The sequence below is a fragment of the Falco rusticolus genome, chromosome 13, assembly GCF_015220075.1.
Source record: "Falco rusticolus isolate bFalRus1 chromosome 13, bFalRus1.pri, whole genome shotgun sequence".
Classification (NCBI taxonomy): Eukaryota; Metazoa; Chordata; class Aves; order Falconiformes; family Falconidae; genus Falco; species Falco rusticolus.
The window spans coordinates 3,422,270-3,442,240 of NC_051199.1; the positions used below are offsets into that span (position 1 = coordinate 3,422,270).

The 19,971-nt window shown below is 43.3% G+C and overlaps 1 protein-coding gene across 4 annotated transcripts in view; it reads right to left on the bottom strand.

The window, feature by feature from the left end:
• Nucleotides 1-19,971, bottom strand: part of VPS8 (VPS8 subunit of CORVET complex) — an 85,483-nt gene that overhangs the window by 35,545 nt on the left and 29,967 nt on the right. For 3 of the 4 annotated variants that reach the window (XM_037407546.1, XM_037407545.1, XM_037407543.1), the window contains 16 exons: nt 19,839-19,929; nt 18,672-18,718; nt 17,691-17,780; nt 17,237-17,283; nt 16,493-16,715; nt 15,439-15,528; nt 14,090-14,141; nt 13,756-13,798; nt 12,863-12,935; nt 8,837-8,956; nt 8,171-8,242; nt 5,425-5,544; nt 4,152-4,208; nt 3,662-3,744; nt 2,198-2,282; nt 1,078-1,176 (listed from right to left, as the gene is read on the bottom strand). In XM_037407546.1, the coding sequence (XP_037263443.1) occupies nt 1,078-1,176; nt 2,198-2,282; nt 3,662-3,744; nt 4,152-4,208; nt 5,425-5,544; nt 8,171-8,242; nt 8,837-8,956; nt 12,863-12,935; nt 13,756-13,798; nt 14,090-14,141; nt 15,439-15,528; nt 16,493-16,715; nt 17,237-17,283; nt 17,691-17,780; nt 18,672-18,718; nt 19,839-19,929 (1,392 nt within the window). The remainder of the gene's footprint in view (nt 1-1,077; nt 1,177-2,197; nt 2,283-3,661; nt 3,745-4,151; nt 4,209-5,424; nt 5,545-8,170; nt 8,243-8,836; nt 8,957-12,862; nt 12,936-13,755; nt 13,799-14,089; nt 14,142-15,438; nt 15,529-16,492; nt 16,716-17,236; nt 17,284-17,690; nt 17,781-18,671; nt 18,719-19,838; nt 19,930-19,971) is intronic. The other variant, XM_037407544.1, reaches the window with a different exon arrangement.

Genomic DNA, 19,971 nt, shown 5'->3' on the forward strand with positions numbered 1-19,971 from the left:
AAGAACACAGCAGACAAGGAAGCAGCACAGCAGACAGCAGTTTGCTCAACTTGGGACAGCACAGTGGAACCACGGCTGCTCTGCTAAGGCAGTAATGAGCCAGGCCTGCTCAGCCACAGCACCACCGCCACCACCAATTCCCTGAAAGTGCATCTGGAGAGTGGGTGTGAGCTCAGCAAGCTGCGTGTCATACAGCTGGATTCCAGCATTTCTGTTTATCGTCTTCCGATTCATTTTCCCTCTTGGTCCGTTTTCTCATTAGTCACGCATTACTTGCAGCTGCTGGCAGAGGCTAAAAGTATTCTGTATCTTTCAGAAGTACGCAGTAATTGTTTGCTTACCTCACCAGATACAGAATTCTGTGGCTCTTTTCTGCTAGGTAGTCTGGGCAAGTGCATGACTGCTTGTTTCATAGACAGAGTTATTTTCCTGGCTTAACTCCAGATCACACTGGAGGGGACTGACACCACCTTACAGGAACTAGAGATAGTATGGATTCCCCGTGTCTACTGACTGGACAATTATTTCAGACACATCTCCACCCCCTGAAGCAAAGAGACTGAAGAGATGGGAAAAAGTTATTAGCTAGTGAAGTCTAGCAACAGTCTGCGTCTGACAGTAGAAGTCATGACCCCATCTTTCCCCCGGTTAGAAGTGCCGGGGTACCAACACTGAATGCTGCTATCACTGGAAGATGAGGAATTTGATACCACCAACTGTGAGGTCAGTGATGTCAACGTCCTGACCTTGCTGCTGCTGCACACTCATGAGATGAAAGACTTGCTAATGGATCCCTTCCCTGCTACACAGCACACACTCAGCATCAGTCATCTTATCAGGGGACCTGATAAGGTTCCATTATCCAAAGAGCAATACTTGCACCCAGGAAACCAAGGAAGCCAGCCTGAATCTAAAAGATGCGCTTATATTAATGAGACTACTAAGCCTTAAAAAGCCAGCGCTTTTCTAAACAGTTGCGATTCAACATTGCGACACTTCTGCTTACAGAACAGCACTAGGCAGATCCAACGGGAGTTACCGGTAGCTGAGGTACCACGGCTTTAGGATGCACTGTACCTCTATATGTTCCAAAGCTTTCTGCCACACCAACTGCTTTTCTTCAGCACTGTAGCCAGGCATGGACAGGATGTTGTGAATATAGTTGAAAACTTCTTCCTGTAAGGCATAAAACCACAGATGGTATAGCATGTTCTGCAGCGCCACTAACAGCATTAGATTTCGGTAAGGGAGAGCATTTCAAACAGTCTTAGGACAACCTCAGGGCTAGTCCTCTCTCAGCAAGTCAGGGTAAGTTATCTGCAGGCCAGATTATACGTCTCTAAATAGCTCCTGAAGAAAAGCCAGGGAAAAAAAAGAAAAAAAGCGCCATGTGGAACAGAATTGATGTTAAACGCGTTAAGCACTGAGGTCAGCGAAAATTGTTCTTCCACTGTTGGAAACATCCCCCTCCTGCTCACAGGGTGAAAGGACAGGACATCACTCCAGCTAGGAGCACAGGCAGAGAAAAGAACACTCTGCCAGAGGGGAGGTCAGTTTTCCCAGGATAATCCTGCATTCCTCTTTAACATTAGCCTCTCCCCCAGGTTCTCCTGCACTGTCTTCAGCTCACGTGCTCTCCTGTACTGTATGTTTTTACCATCTTTCTCTCTCACTCTCTTCTGACTCCGTCATCCAACACAACTTTCAGCACGGTGGTTTCATAAGGAGCTGGTGAGCTCACGTTTGCCAGACTCCCCTCTCAACTTCTGCTGGTGGTAGGGAAAAGAATACCTCACAAACTGGGGCAGACACGCAACTTTTGCACATGCAGAAGGTAATTGCAAAGAGATAGTAGGGGCAGAGAGACTTTTTCCAGGGGGGAGGAAAGAGAGGGGACCGATGTGGCAGAAACAAGGAAGTACCACAGTTTGCAACATCTGCAATAAATCCTACCTCTCCCCCAGGTTTTATGTATTAGCATTATTTAAATTTAAAAAGAAATTAAAACTCTGAAGCTTTAAAGAAATCAACTCCTCTCTACCAGGACAATTCCTCTCTAACACACGAACACAAAAAGCCTTGACTGTAAGAAAACTCAACTGCAAAAGAAGGATACTTTTTAAGATAAAGTACAACAGAAAGGCAGGGCTGCTGTGCCCACAAAGAAAAAAAGGCCAGGAGCACTAGATGTACTCACCTTTCTCACTGGATCATGCAGGTAACAGCCAATTATTTTGTCATAGCGAAGCTCTCGTTCATATATGAATTCGCATATCTGATAGCTAAAATGAAAAATATATTAGGAAAAACACACTCATCTGAGCCAGCAGAACAGAGGTAGGCAGCTCAAATCCAGCACAGTTTGTCAGCACTCAAAAGAAAACAGCATGTTTTACAAAAAGCATTTGGAAGTATCTTCCATTAAGGTTCTCAGCACACAGACTGGGTGGCTCCAGTTTACATGTGCCATTCAGCATCAGCCACAGCCCAGCCAGTCTATCACCCCCCTCTTTCTGGGAACTTATCATACAGAACAGAGAAAATTGGAGTTACTAAGGCGAGAGGCAGGGGGCAGAGGACAAAAATCCTTAAAGAAATAAGGTTTCACAGGTTCTGCTGTTCATAGATCATCCTCATTCCTATAACACACTTGGCTCTAAGCTAGGCCAATCTGCAACACTAATTTGAAGAAACACACTGAACATGACTCAAGGTGTTACGACAAAGCTTCCTACCTTCACATTTTAATAAAATATCTTAAATATTTCGAGACTTTAGATAAAAATAGATGCAACTGAGGCAAAACAAATTAAAAGTCTGCTAAATAACATCACACTACAGTCTTTTAGCTCAGATGGATGCAGCTGAGCTGGTAGTTCTGGCTGTCAAACTCTCTTAAGCAAGGAGGAAAAAAAAATGCATTTCTTGAATCTGAAAAATTTGGTTCAGTATCTGCTTCTAGGAGGCAGAGGAAAATGGGCATGGCATACCCCACCGCTGCACTTCTGTTTCTCTGGTCCTTTGCAGTATGGTGGATTAATTCACAGAACAACCAAATTCAAGGCTTGGATGAAGATGCCCTCCCCTTGGCCGGCTCTGTTCAGGCATGACAGACTCTTTCTAGAAGCGTAAAGCTTGTAAAGGAGATTGTGGAAATTTTTAGCCTTTGTAGACACTGTGTTTGTCTCTCCTACTCAATTCTAAAATGAGTACAACGGGGGTGGCTCCAGACCCCTTCGTGCTTTTAAAACCACCTGTGGGTCTCACCCCAACGAGTCATCTCCATCTGTCAGCAGCAGAGCATTCAAATATACAACTATACTTTTGAACAAAGCCTGGGCTCTAGGATAGGAAGTGCCAAAATTCATCAAGCCCCACGGGGTTTCACGCTGAAGGGTTTCCACAGCTTTTATCCCCTCTTATCTTAACAATGCTTTCTGGAAGAACACCCAGTAGAGATAAGACAGAAAGACTAGGACTAAATATGAACATATTAAATGAAGCATATGTGAATGCATAGGGAAAATAATCCCAAACACAGCTGCAAAGTAGGAACAGGAAACGTAGAGGAGAAAAGCTTTGGAGGAGATTTAAAGGCAGTATTTAAACTTCATGCACAAGATCTAAAGGCAGTGTTGATATATCATAGGCAGCAACTTACAATTCAGCTTTTTCTGCCATTTGGATAAGGCGGCTCTCTTCAAACTGTACTATCCCTCCCGCCTGGAGCAATTCTAAAAGGACCTGCAGATATTGAAGACCCGTTATTTATATTGCAGTAGCAGTGTCATTAAAAGTACAGTGCTCCTGGTCCGTTAAATTTAGTATTAACACAGGGCTTATTGCACAGGTTTTTAATTGATTGTCCGCTAACTAGGAAGGTCATTGCTTACCCAGGACTTTTTCTGCCTCGGTTCTTACTGCTGTCAAACCTCTCCCACAGGCGATGCTGGGGTAGATCCCCCTTCACTCCTGCTCAGTGAAGCACAGCACCGCCCAATTCTTCCCTGCTGGCCACCACTCCTGCGCTAGGTGTCTGCTCTGGCACGTGACCTTCAGCCAACACCCATTCCCAACGAGGCTGAACTCCGCTCTACAGTCCGGTCATACCTGGTGCTTAAAGAAATGTTCCCTTGAAGGTTATTTATTACCTGTTGCCTCTCCGAATGGCGGGAGTCATCATCTGGACTGCACAGAAATTCAAGCACCTGTGCAAGGATGTAGAAGTTAGCATGAGTCAGGCCTGCCGAGCAAGGCCGTTAGCACAAACCTAACAAGCAGGCCGTGAGCAACAACAGCAGCAACCGCAACTCAGAACGCAACAGCGCTATCTGAGTGTACTAGCCATCTGCGAGGTACTCTCTCCTTGGTCCCATAACTAAGGACACTTAAGAATTCTGGTGTAACCAAATTCTGCTGAAAGACTGCAGGGCGGGAAACCCATGACTCTGCACCAGGATCTAGAATCAAACTTTGGGGAAACCAGGAAATACAGAACTCGGGGGACCCCATGGCCCTGCCTTGGGCTATACACCAAACAGATGGAACCACTACACTGACCCTCTTGACTTCTCTCCTAGACAGTGCCATCTCTCCCGGAAAAACAGGAAATAATTTTTATTAACGATTAATTTCATAATTAATGAAATTGAATATATCTGTAATTAAACTGTTGAAACCAAATCCATTTCGCCTCCACAGAGTTTCTTTGGTCTTAAATCATGACAAGGGACATGTATTTTGTAACTCGTTTTTTATTGGTGTTCATATATCCCTATGATCATCAAAGCACAACTGCTGCAGCCATTGAAGCGGTGGCCTCTGTCACAGGAATTTCTGGGACTTAGGCTGGGATACGAGCTTAACCTGTGCAAGCTTCAGGCATGCATTGGTGCGTATCAGCCTACTTCAAACAGCAGAGAAGGATAGCAGCCACACGAACTAGAAATTACCAACTACATATCCGTGCTCTATAAGCTCGCCAATATCATTTCAGTTGGCACCCCTTATCTCCTTACTTTGGCATCTTCATTGTGCGTAACAAGTGACAACAGAGCCGCCAAAATGCTCATGAGGGCTTAAAGATAAACAGCTTGGCTCCTGTCATTATGGGCCTTTGCTTTCTCTCTCCTGACATGCTATGGACCACAGGGATCTGCCATTCCAAGGGGAAGAGCAGAGGCTGTTCCATCTCCTAGGACCGAACCCTATTTCTCACACAGCTCCAGCAGGCAAGTTGACATACGGAGCTTACTGTGCTTGTGATCTCTCCTACTCGGCTGCTATGAAAGCACAGCAAAGTCCCAGCAAGATGCTACCTGCTTTATAATGCACCAGTACTGCCAGAATTGCTTCAGCCTACAGCACTAGCCATGCTTTCTTTAGTGCTGCAATTTTTTCTGCCTCTCACAAGGGAATACTTGCCTGGTCAAAAAGCGTCCTGTTCACAAACAGCGTGTTGTTGGGCTTGGCAAGCTGACGGGCAAGGAAGGTAAAGAGACAGCCAACCTGTGATGGGGTGAAGTCAGAATTCTCTACCATGACCTAAGAAGTGTTAGAGAGAAAAAGGAAAAATAAAAGTACAGGTGAGTGCTTCTGCAGCTGCCTTTGGGAAAGCAGTCAGGACACTGCAAGAAGAAATCCCTGTACAACCATCATATCCCCTCCTACCCTAGACATCTGCACAATCTCCTGGTGTTAGTCCACCCTGAAGGTCAAAAGATGACCACCTTCCATAGCATTTAACTCTGCCACCTGAAGACACAGATGGTGGATGTGTCCTTGATAAATCACCTCTGTCCTAAAGCTGAAGAGGCTCAATCTCTCTGCCATATACTCAAGTGTTCTTGCATATCCCTGATTTTCAGGTGTGAAGGGGCTCCAATCCCTTGTTTGTCTCTGTAGCCTGTGCTGATCACCGGACAGGTAACAGAGCTTCTGAGCAGGGAAACGTCACACGAGGAAAAAAGATAAGATTAGTAATTATAGGAGAAAAACCCCCATACATCTGACTTCAAGCCCCAGGTACTCACCACTTCAATTATGGTATGCAGAAGAACTGATTTAATGACTATGAAACAACAGTTTGGGGAAAAGTTTCTTTCCCCGCTGAATTAGCTGTTAGTCTATGAATATTTCGAGAAACTTGTGGCTGTGCTGACTTGATTTGAAATAACAGAAAAATGGACTATCACTAGAATAAGTAAGAATCACTTCAAAAGGGATTTGAAATCCGAAAAGTGCTTCTCACCTGTCTGACACATAAAAACAGGATGTGATGTGTCCTGACTTGGCGTCTCATGCTTCTAAAAGAACCCTAAGCACTCAGGGAAAATGAGATGCCCGTTTGGAGAGTCCCCCTCTAAAAGCAGTGGGTTTAGTTGGGTGGAAATCCATCACCCGAACAACTCTTTCAGCTGACATCTAAGAATTGCTCTAGCAAAGCCTAGACACGGAGCGTCTCAGAGTTTATAACCTCACTCAATCTAAGCCTGGGAGATACAACTAATTTCTTAAAGTGACCTGGAGTTCCAGCCCCCTGCGAGACAGCTGTCTTACACAAGTGGAGACAGACAGCTAAGGCATATTAAGGAATCAAGTAGAGCTCTGCTTGAAACATCAGCTAATGCTATCTTCATTTTCTGCTTAAAAAGGCTATTTCACACAGGAGAATATACAGGTGTTAGATAACAGCATCAAAAATATAGGTCACTGAAACAATAGTAGTGTTTTACTCATTTTGGCTTTGTTTTTCACAAACTAGGTCCTCGTCAGTCCATGAAAATATTGCACCTCTGAAAGAGCACCCTTACAGAGCCTGCAGGCCAACCATACGGACTTTCTAAAAGACAATATATTTGGCAAAGTTTAGATCAGCATTAGCAGAATGTCTGTGTTGACCATACTATTTTAAAAGTGCAGCTATTTCCTAAGTGGGTTTTTTTGCCGATGACACATTTAAATAAAAAGTTGTAAGATTTTTTTATTATTATTATTTTTATCCAAAAGGAGAGCAGATTCCAGACCAAAGGAGTGACAGTTCTCATAACACTGAATCGTTTGCCTGCAGATGCTCTTAATCCTGCAGCCCTTTTCACAATTACCCTCCTTTTCCCCTCCAAGAGCAGGGTTGAATTCTGTTGACGTGGACATTTGCTACGTGGCCAGCGGCACAGAGCAGGGCTGTAAGAGCAGGGCTGTAAACAGCCTGCTCCAGCCTATGCCATGCCACAGGGACATCCCCCAGCACCTCCAGAACACAGCTGCAGTGTGCCACCTCCTGCTGGCAGCAGCTAAAGACACAAACCAGCACGGCCTAACCCAGCACAGGGCTAACACCCTTACAGCAACGTCCTGCTCAAGCAGGCTCACACAAGTTCCCCCACCACTGCGTTATCTCAGCCCCTCCGACACAGCCTACTGCAGCAGCACTGTCACCCAATTCACTCAGGGGTGCCCTTGCTCTCATCTACCGGTGATGACAGTGACAGGGAAGCGCTACTTATGATATGTTTATACATAAACAGCTTCCAAGTGGAGCTACTCATTATTAATGCTGACAACTTTGAAGGGGAAAGCAGACAGCATTTGGCAGTGATAGCTTTTAATGAGAACATTCATTGTTAAGGAACACAGTCTGCAGATGACAAGTGATTTCTAGAGCACCGGGCTGATAACTCACAATTCCTCTTCTCTCCCATTTACTAAAGATAGGCCTGTCATTCCGGGTATGTTACATCCCAAACACAGCATTTACAGATACAGGGAGCAGTGTTTTATCGGAAGAGCATTGGCACCCTGCCAGACACAGGATTCCTGGGACCTTTTTTTTCCTGCTCAGAAAGAATCAGGGAGTGGAATCAATGAGAAACAGATTTAAAAAAAGCTTAACAGTGCAGCAAGGAGAAATTTGACAAAGTACCACCCAGGTGAAATCACAGGCAGGAAAGGAGATATCTCTGTCCCCATATATCATGTGCATGAAGCGCCACTTCCAAATACCCAACTGGCAACCTTGGCTGAGGTGAATCCACGCTCCAGCTCACCACCTGCTCAGAGGTGGCATCCAGGGCAAGACTGGAAACACCTCATCCAAATTACAGGCTTTCCTGCACTGTATTGTATATAATCAGGCAGATGTCAACGGAGGTTAACTTTTAAGCACACTCACTTTCAGAAGTATGTCCACAATTCTCTGTTGATATTCCACAGCTTGCTTGTCATTCTTAAAGTCTTCAAAAGTCTGCGTGAGGCAAAACACTGACACCTTGGAAGAACGCTCTCCACTGCCAACCCCAGAAATACAAGCAAACACAAAGCAGCAGCCACATCACAAAGCTGACAATGCTTTTAAGGCCGTTCTGTGCATATCACCTAAGCAGCAGGTTCCAAAACACAATTCGCTCTTTTTTAACGACCGAAACAGTTCTTATATATTCAGGTAAAAATAACAGGTCCAAACACACAGAGGAAATTCAAAACATTTAGAAAGGAAATATGGAAAGAAAGAAAGAAAGATGAATCTTGACACAGGAGAAAGATGTAGGTACTAAAATTCCCTTTACAAATACATTAGTCTTGCTTTACATGTGTTACCAGAGTCTTCACTGTATATGTCATGTTCATCAATTTATATTTAAGGACATAAAAGACTATTATGATATCCTCTGATATCTTATAGAACACACATCAAATGTGTTCTGCATCAAGCCAGTAACTGCTGGTTTAGCTAAAGCATGAACTTTTTAATAGGAATATTACAGATCATGCAACATGACATAGATGATGAAAGAACCGTCACTGCGCTTTTCTTTGGAGAAGATCAGCAATTTCTTACCAGAGCAAGAACGTTAAGGAATTCCCGAGTGTCAAAGTGCAGTAAGGTACGAACATAAGGGTAGACCTCTTCATCCACAGATCCCTCAGTTGAATGCAGCCGGATGAGAAACTCAAAGACCTGCAATGAAAATTCAAACAAACAAGCAATTTCCTATTGATTTCAGGTAACTGGTAGTATAAGCACATGGGAAAGCAGCATCATTACCTGCTTTGCGCTTAAGCTTTAAAGCACCTCAGGACTCCATCAGTGTTCTTAGTTGAATGCTCTCTGCTGCTTGTTAGTAGGAAAAAAATTCTCCTTTGTTAGACTCGCCAACCCATTTAAGATCAATCAAAGTTTAAGATCAAGCAAAAATTAAGGCTTACACTGGCAGACCAAAGCATGTGAAATTAGGTAACTCCCTCCTCTTCCTGGCAGCTATCCTGAAAAGCTGTGCAACTCCTCCTTACCCAGGGCACAGCTCCTCTCCTTGTCAGTAGTTCCCTTGGGAAGAGCCAGTCAATCTGCCCCCTCATTTTGAGGCACAAAGCTTTTGGCGCTGCAAAGACTGACTTAGGCACTATTCAGTTCTCTATTCTCTCCACTGACTTTCTAGTTCCTGAAGTTTGAGCATGTCTTTCAAAACGAAGGCAACTCCCTTTACTGAACCACTGACAGAGGTGTCTAGATCCCCCCAGGAAACAAACAGGGCAGCAACAGCTCCAGTTTTCTCTAACACACTCACAACAGATCTGGCTACCAGCAGAAAGAGAGCAGGCTCCTGCAGACTGGCTAGCACTCGTGAGCGTGTGTTAAGATACACAGTGGGATCCCATGGAGAACTGAGAGGTAATACGCTCTCCCAGCCATCCTCAGGAAGTGCCACCTTCTCTCGTTTACTCCTGTTCTGAGTTAACTTTCCTGTCACCACAGCAGCCATGAATCCAGGAGGAGTTAGCAGCTTGACTTTCAGACCCACAGCCTTCCCTGTTGGCCTCTTTAAACCCGATACCCACCTGCCAGCTAGGAACTCTTCAAACAAAGCCAAAAAACCTCCAGACTGCAGCTAGACGGGAGCCAAGTACCCAGACAGAAGGGTGTTAAGCCAAGCTCTCAGGAACACCATCAGAGCTCGTAACAAGGAGAGGCTGATGGCTCCTCCACAGAGCTACTGCTGCTGGTTGGGCTATCGCTTCCCTTCGGAGCCCAAGCCACAGCCTGCTGCTGTGCCAGCTCTGGAGTGTGCAGGCGGCAACTTGGTAAGGACCACGGGAGGGGGCAACAGCCCAGTGCTTGAGCCAGCAAAGCAGAGCAGTCTGGTTTGCACACCCTGGAGGGAAAGGGTTTGCAGTAACCCAGAGCTACCACATACATGGAGCTACAAGCTCTGGATTAGAAAAAAGAAGAAAAGAAAAAAGCAAGAAAAGCGCCCCCCCACCGCCCCCCCACCCCACCCCACCATGCATGTCTCATCATACTTTTGCCATAAGTTCACTGGGATTTAACTAGTGAAATCAAGAACATGCTCACACCTGTCCCGAACAAATACATAAGGCACATGCAATAGTACTTGCTGCCTTGAAACAGCTGCAGTCGGACAATCCAGACCGAACAGGCTTTTTCTCCTGATGTGAAAGCTGCTGTTGCAGACTCAGGACACTGATAAATCCAGGGAGCCAAAGAAGGTCCACTGAACAGCTTGGCGAAGAGCAACACAAAGAGATGGAGCTCAAGAACCACAGCTTGTCCCAGAGGAGGACAGCAGGGTAAGCCTGCACTGCCACAGGATAATAGCAGCACACAGAAACCTTAGGGCATCAGCCACTGTTCCTAAAGTGACCCGGGAAGACAATTTGGACGTCAGGTCACAGTGTCAGCCTGTGCTCAGCCCACAGGGTGTAAAACAAGACACTTCAGAGCCTACAAACATCGATACAGGCTTTTCTGAAGCAGCTAAGATCCTGCCTTATATAAGCAGAATGGCTGCACACGCTCAGGGCCAACTCTCCCAAACTAAGGATGGCCAGGGTGAGTGGATGGGAAGGAATGTAGTACCAGCCTAGTGCCTCCTAACCACAGCTGTAACAGACTGAGGAAGCAGACAATCTTAACAGAGTCACAGGACTGGAAAATATCAAGCCACAGGTTGCTTTATGCCTTTTCTCAAGAAAAGGAAGAAATTGGTTACCTCTTAAGTTGTCTCAAAGTGGCACTGACTAGCAGAAAAGGAAATTGTCTTTCCTAACAGCATCACTGTGGAATAGTCTTTTGGGAAAGCGTCTTCCCTTCAGTGCTGTGGGCAAGAGGCAGTAATAAGGACGTAAAGGAAGAAGTTGTCAAACAGCCTGAATCACAGACCTCGCAGCCATCACAGATTCACCTCAGCTTCAAACCTCAGATAGTCATAGACATTAGCGACAACAGGAACGTAAGCTGCAGGCCAGCCCCAAAATCCCCTTACAAAAAGCTGGAATCACACCAACTGGAATCACATGCTAGGATATAGGAGTTTAAGTTCAGAACCAACTACATCCTCCTTCCCCTCCAAATACCAGAAGACACCTAACATTAAACCCTTTCCCGGTTCCGTGACCCCCAGAATGTCCTTCCTGCCGAAGCAGACTCTCAAGAGGGGTTCCTGAGATAGATAAACCTAAGGAGATATGTGTCACAGCACCCTGAACCTATTAAGTAGCTCTGGCAACCAATTGCCCACACGTGCCTGCGTGAAGTGGCAAAGCAGCCACCACTGGAACAGGTAGCTGGCTGACTCCATGAGCCAAGGGTACAAGGATGCAGCCTGGAACACTCGATAACAACACACTCTTGACCTCAGCTGAAAACCTGCAGTTATCACAAGGCCAGAAATTTATCTTCAGCAAACACAGTATCTTGATGAAGAGATGAGTATGAACATGCACTAATATAACCATAAAATCAAGAGCAAAGAAACTCACAACAAAGAGCTACTTAGTAGAGACATGTCTATCTACTGAACTCTACCTGGTACTACTTAAAAAATATATATATCTAAAAAAAATGTATCTAAATTAGTGCCACTAAGAACTTTGTGTTGCCACATCCCAACTTACAGTTGAAAGGAAAATACTAAGTTTAAACGTTCAAATTGCAGCAACAGTTTGATTTCATTCTTTAATGAATTATATTTAAATATAATTAATTATATTTAAATATGTAAATTATATTTACAAATAAAAATTTACAGTGGTATATACTCATATCACAAGGATACAGTGGTGGCACATCCCACCTCATCTACCCATTTACTTAGTATCTGTGGATATGTGATCTGGATTTAAGTGGCAGGGCAGACATTCACCCTGCACATGCGAGTTGCACCTAGAGAACAGACACGTTTGTGTCCTGAATACCCAAGACTGGATAAGCCTCAGAAGTGAAGATACGGTGACAGGATACCAGGGCAAAGACTGACAGAAACGCAGCTAATGGGACCTTCATCGTGGAAAACTGTGCTCAATTTTATGCTTTGCCATCCAAAGGGAGAAGAGATGTAATATCCAAGGCAGGAAAACTCCAACACAAGCTGAACTTTCAGCAACAGCCAGAAAGAGGAGGGAATATTTAATGTTCTGTGATGTTATCTCACTTTCCACTCTTACCAATCCCCTGTTACATGCATTTGAAAATGCGGGAGATCCTCCCGTATTTGACATGTCACAGTCAAGTTCAGAAAGAAGAGACAGCTACAAATTTCTGTCAACTTTGTGGTAGAGAATAAGAAAAAAAAAATGTATCTAAATGAGTGCCACTGAGAACTTTGTGTTGCCACACCCCAACTTACAGTTGAAAGAAAAATACTAAGTTTAAACGTTCAAATTGCGGCAACTGTTTGATTTCATTCTTTAAAAATGTATTTGGTATTTACAGTGGTATACACTCATATCACAAGGATACAGCTATCAGATTGATGATAGTTTTCTATCAGAAACCCATGAAATAAGACATACACAGCTGCTTCTAAAAACCTGACATGGGAAAGTTTCCTTCCACAAGGTTGCTCACCTGATTTTTAACCAAAGGTACCAGATCTTCAGGAATATCACCCAGTGGGTATGCACGGCCTGCCAAGCAGCAGCTATAGAAAAGGAGGAGAAAGGCATTTTTCATACATCCTGACATTAAACAGATTGAGGAGAACAGTTTATTTTCGAGTTAGTTTTCAGGATGGTCTTAAAACAAGCCAAACAAATTTATTTTGTAAATTGTGAAAGCAAGCATTACAGACAGCACTGCTGTTAATATACAATATTATGTGTATGCGTAATGTGCTGCATGAATTTGCGTCCAAGGTATGCTACTCCACAGCAGAAAAGTGATGAGGAAACAGTATTTCTCACAAAAATCTTTACTCTTGCATTTTGGGAAGCAGAAGTAATGCATAAGCTAACATTCACAATCTTGAGTAGATTCCAGAAAAAGCAATTCACTAATTAATCACTACAGTGCAATCTCAGAACGACATCCTGCAAATGGCAGGCAACATAGTAAGCAGCAACTGAGTACATCTATCCCAAAAGACATGGCAGAAAGGGCTAAAATACAGCTTTCCAGGCTACAGAGTCCTTGTTCAAGGAGCACTGTGTCACACACAGGACAAAGAACTCACTCTAACCGAATTCTAAAGATAAAGGCATGGTCTTGGCATATCAGTAGTAATGAGCTTTAAGTCTCCAACTTTATCCACTCAAATGATGCGTAACAATAAGCCATTTTTAAATTTAAAGCCATTTTAAATGTAAAGCTGACAAAGTAAAGTCAGCTGTACAAAGTAGCCATTGCTATTTTACGCAGCCTCTCATACCTTGAAACACACTGTAAGATTACACAGCTATAGCAACTTAAAAATCTGGTGCCAGCACTATGCCACACCTCACACACTTTCTAAAGGACCGTACCTTATATATACAAGCAGCTTGTTGCCCATGACCACCTGTTCATCTACAAAACAAAAATTATTTGTCACCTTTTCTTCACAAGACAATACACAGAGATGCAATTCTTTTTCCCAGCTGTTAGCAAAACATCTCATCTGACACACATGCAGAGTTTTTTAGACACAGTAAATTGAGCAGCTTTACACACAGCAAATAGTACTAGAACACTTTTCTGTTCTCCAAGACCCTGATAGTGGATATGTATTTCCTTTTTGCATCCCTCTGTTGGAAGTGATATTTGATGTTTTGAATATCTCTAGTCAAAACTGGAAACCCTTAAAAGGAAATTGTGTACCTGTGAGAGACTTCCCAGCACTCAGTGGAGGAGCAATGACTTTGAACAGCTTCTGTAACAAGAAAGAAGGCAGTGCTCAAGCAGCTGGAATATCTCAAAGCAGAGTCTGAGTGGTTTTAAAGCAGAGATCAATGGGGCATCTTCCCCACAGATCTGCTTTCTCACTATGTCTTACAATGAAAAGGTGCAGAGGACACCAAAATGGGGCAAAGGATGCTTTTCCCAGCTGATGTTATGACCTATGAAAAGATAGCCTTCACTCCACCAGATCTAACCCTAAGCACAGGCCACACACACAAAAGAGCAGTCTCCAGTAGTCCCAGAAGTAACAGTCAGAGCATAACTGACCAGCTCCACTTCTTGTTCCTTCTGCCGACAGAGATTACGCAAACCTTCAGCCTGCCTAGCAGGGTCACTAGAATGCCTTTAGTTTGGGTAGCTAGAATGAGGTACTTGTCTAAATACTTGGCTCTAGAAAAAAAGTTAGGAAATTTTTTTTTCCCTAGGAAACTCTAGGAAAAGTTATTTGCACTCATACAATTAGTGCCAGGTTTCCAGAAGTCCTTTTCAAAAAAACGAACACCTAAAAAGTCTCCTTCCTGAGAAAAATCAAATGAACTAACGGCTCAAAATTGGCCAGTGTAAGATTTTCACACTCTCATGGACCCAGCTCTCTATTTCAGCTTTACCACAAAAACACCAGACCACACCCAAGCACCAAGAGCAACATCAGCCTCAGTGCAAGGACTGTTTCTACCTTTTTTCTGAATTCTGTACACAGCTATGTTCACCCTTTGTTTCCATTACTCTTCAACATATTAATGTCCTGTTGTGTCAGCAAAGGAAGCAAGCATGAAGGACAAAAAGCATGAGGTGTTCATAGAACCTCTCACGCCTGCAGCCCCATTAATCCCGCTGTGCAGAAAGCTGGTGCTTTCTCAGCACATCTTACCACATTGGCCAGGCTCACCACCAGCAACAAAGCTGCTAGCAGACTGTTTTGCAATGCAGTCTTCTGAAATCATCGTGTTATTCTCGTCTGCTGCTTTTGTTTCATGCTTATTTTATTAACATGACTAGATTTCCTGCTCTAACTTTGCAGAGTGTTGCTACCTCAGCAGGCAAATTTGTGGTTTAAAGCACAGCAACTACAAATTACTTTTCTCCTCTACTGCATCTAGTCAAATAAACTGCATATATCATACAAGATTTCCCCCTTGAAAAGGAAAAAAAGAATAATATATACACTCTGAATGAGAAGATAAGGCATTGGGTTTGAAATGCTGTTTCTCAGAAAGAACGTGCTAAACACACAAGTAACAACTCATAGCACTGAGCATCCTTCCTACCTCCATGGGGCTGATGAAATCATTCATCCCACTGTTGTAGACATAGATCATGGCATCATAGAGATGGTTTTCCCAGCACAGAAGAACTACCTGCAAGGCAAACAAAGCACAATGTAGGTATACAGCTGCGCTTAGCTCACAGTTTTCTCATTCCCCACTCGCTCGAATTCAACCTCTGCCCTTGCAGTTGCATCACCCGACAGTATGATTTGAAGCAGAATGAGAACTTCCACTTGCAGAACTAGTCTCTGCAAGGACCCCAAACCCCTAAAGGCAGTATCCAGCTTATTGCTCATGCAGCAAACATAATATAGCTGTCTATATTCTAACATTCATAACCTGTGTGAGGTTAAGGAATAAAAAAACCATTAAAAATATCAGTTCATCAAAACACTTGATTGGACTAGTTTGCCTTTTGGTTGAATTAGTGAATCACTTTGTCAAATTCCCCAGCAGTTTCCTCCTTGGAATGGAAAGCCATGCTGTCGGAATAAACACTGGCCAAGGAAAACAGGACCACTGAGCAGGAACACCTCCTCGATCCACTAACTGTGTGTCATGCAAGAGCAAGCACCTGAGCAGAGCAGGCTGGCAGGCACCAAACTGACAAATGCAACTCCAGGTGTTTTTTGTGCTCCTGCAGCCTTTGACGTTAGGCGAGGTACTCAAAACAGGAAAGACTGTCACACTAATCCTGATGAACTGTAGTTTCCAACACATTCAGCTGCTGATGCGTTAACCTGTGCCAGGAAACGAACTGGGGGAGCAAAAGGTGTTTATAGGAGCATGCACGTTACAGGATGGACACAGCCATGCTGAGCAATTCCCACATTCACTGAATTTGATCCCAGGGACACAGGGCTAAGTTCTGTTACAGATCAGTGAACAAAAGGCATGAATTATTTGGACCACCTTGTCTTGTCTGTTGAAAGGTGACAACTTGTTTTCCACATGCTATGCTGCGTTTAAAAGCACAAGAAGCTTGCATCAGCGACTAGAGAATGCTGCCATTCATTCAGAGGACATCAATACAGTACGCAGTACAACAGCTCACCTGCTGTATGTCTAAGCTGGTGATATCCATATGCACAATGCAGGCTTCCAAATTTTCCAACCTGTTCTTGTCTTGGAAGTGAAGCAGCAAGTCTTTCATCACTTGAGCTGTGATTCCCATCAGCTTATCACTTAAGATGTATGGCTCCAAGCACTCCAGAAAGATGCCTTTAGCTACAGAATTCTCACTCATCTTATCATATATCTGGTTAAATAATAGATCCCTAGGAGGAAAGAAGTGTTTAGTTATCAAATAGTCTTATTAAAATCTCCTTACTTAGATACTTTCCGAGGGCTCCAAATTAAATTCCGGTTTTTATCTGTATTTCTCAAAGTCAGGAGCTGAATGCCATGTTCAGCTCCTATACTGATGCAAGTTACAGGCAGCAGCACAGAATAAATCAGCTAACGGATGTTGCAGCAAAAAAGCCTGCTGTTAGAGGGGAAATGATGATGAAATCTATCAAGGCGGCTTCTTTTTTAAGGGGATGGTATGGGGGAAACAGTTTGAAACAAACATTTCTTATACAACACATCAATGAAAATTAAAGACACACTTTTGAGTACTGAGTGCCCTGACTTTAGTATCAGTTTCTACGCATTCCTCTAAACCATGATGCGATATATGATATGACGATGATGTGATACGATTCCTCTAAACCATGTGATATTATAGGAGACAGCACTCAGAACTACATGGGCTGGTGGTCTGCCTTGGGAGACAGGCTTGCAAATTCAGACTTACGTGCGCTGGAGTAAGAGACAGTAATCAACTATGACAGGCACCACGTCCTGCGGAAGAAACATAGAAAAAGCTATAGGGACTGGCAAAAATCCTGCAAAATAGCACATCCTGCAGAGCACAAAAAACGGAGCCTGACCAATACAGAGCAGAATCAATGAGTTATTTGAATCAGCCAGTAGCTGGCACAGTTACAGGTTTTCCCATATGCCAGCTCATATGGAGAAAAACTAATCACAGTTCTGCAGAGGACAGAGGGCATATGGGTTTTGCTCTGCTGCCTAGCTGTAACAAACTCCTGATCTGACTAGGGCACACAGAGGTGAGAGTTCAGGTGAACCCCAGCAACATTTTTCAAAAACCAGACAAGTAATTTTTGCAGCAAAGCAAAGTCAAGTCTGATTTAAAAAAAATAATACAAAAGATCTATACAAGACAGTCCTCCAGAGCACCATACCTGAAAATGTTGCTCCATAACTTGAATTTTTCCTTGGTCAGGACATTTCTTCAAAGTCCGATCAGCATAATGGAGAAGGATTTCAACCATCTGAATTAAAATAAACAAGAAAATTCATTCAGATCCTACACTAGAGGCCCTACTTGGTAGTATGTTTAATAGACTGACTTGGGGGTTTGGCAGCACTGAAACCTCTGTTGTCCCATTTTGGGCAGGAAGGAGAAGAGGGAAGAGGCTGTCTAGAGACAAGGGCTTGACGTGGTGTAGAAGTGGCCCAGTGGGATACGGAAGGCCTACTCTAAGGACGGAGAAATGGGGCAGCCAGTCTGCCAGCAAATTTTCAGGCAGATGAACACATCCTGAAGTGTAAGGTTCATCTGGGCCATGTTTTTTCCCAAAGTTTAAGTTATAATATCTTAAACAGGAAAACTTATTTACCTGCAAATAAAACATACACAAAGAACAAAGTACAGCTGAATAATTATTACAATAATCGTGTATTTTAAACATACTCTTCCTAGAAAAAGGTTCCTGTAACAACTGAACAGGATTAGTTGAAGAGTTTATTCCATGTCCACGTATACATGGAGCAAAGTTTCCACCTGAGGGTCAGCAAGTTACATACTGATGAACACTTCAAAGTTCAGGACATCAAAGGTCAGGAAACTCTGGAGTTACCCACAAAAAAGGCTTCTCTCCACTGTGAGGGGACCAGAGATCTCAAGGTCGGGATGATAGCATCATGTTTTGATTTGCTAATGCTGCAGATTTTATCCTCATCTTTATCCACAAGGTACCTCACAAAGTACTTTTAAGTGTTTTCTAAAATCCCGTTCACAATCTTAGCAAGAGAGGCACATGTACACATTCTAGAGTTAGCTGGATTAACTTCTGGAGGACAGAAGCCATTCCTTCCGGGAACACAGTTAGTATCACATCAGCATACATGAAAATCCAGTTAGGAAGAGATCAGTCACTCACTCTGTCTGCGATGACTGCTTTCCGCTTGCTTGTGTCCCCAGACAGGCCTAGAAAGAATAAGGGGGGACGGGAGTAAATTAAATTCTCATCTAAAGTACCAGTGGAAATATAAAAATTCCACGGTTCAGATGCTAACACCACTACCCTTGAGATGCAGAGGTCAGGACATCTAAATAACAATTTTGTGCTCTACTTTTAGCCCACTCTTCTCCTGAAGATTTTGTTCTCCCAATGTAACGACTGTTCCAGCACAGGAATGGCAAGAACAGATCTGAGTGCTGTTTAACATTGAGAGAACAATTAACAGAGGACTGCCAAAGACTGTACATGAGGCTAATTGCTGGAGGATGCCTTGATGCAAAGAAACTGAAGTACACTACACGGGAAAAAAAAAAAATCCTTAAATGCCAACTTCGACAGTAACTCTTTGACTCATGAAAAATTATCTCCTTAATTGCATTATATCCAGGCATTAACATGAGACACATCTTCATATACTAGCAATTTCACAGTAGTAGGATCTTATCCTGAGAACTTGAGTCTCATCTGTCAAAACCATCATAAGTTATTTGCTGAAAAGTCAACGTGTCCAGTTCAAATCAGGCTGTTCAAGTGGCAGTTTCTGGCATAATTAACATGTTTATAATAACAAGTTAAATGCTCACAAAGCATCCTCTTTTATAGGAAACATAGCGCCAGAACCCAGCAGTTCTTTCAGTCAGTTGTGTAGCCAGAGGAAACTTGAATGAAAGCACCTGCTTGGCAGAGCTGACAGAACGTCACACTGAAAAGTACCTACAGGTCACCTATGACCCTCAGGAGTATTTTAGCAGGCTAGATATTCAATACCTGGATCCACCTCCCTCATGGCAAAGTCACAACAAACAGGAGCCACAACATAGACCAAGTACGATTTTAATTTGAAAACAGCAGGCTGCTAAAAGGGACTACGACTCTAAAAAAAAAAAAAAAAAAATCAAACTGATCCATATAAAGGCGGTGTTTCTGCCAAACCCAAAGCAGCACATGTTACTCTCTCTTCTTCAATTCAATTCTCTTCCTTAATGTTTTTTCTCTGAAAAAGTAATTTCTGTACATGCATAGGTTTAAAACCTTCCCTAGTAGTTTCAACTTAAAAAATAAAAAACCAAACAATCTCAGACTTACCTACTACCGCCTTTGCTTTACCTTCATAAAAAGACCAAGCTAGAGCCAGGGCATCAGTGAGGCGCTCTTGTTTCAGAAGGTGGTCAATTCTCTAAAATAAAAAGTAACATTGGACCTTAGTATTACCAAGAAG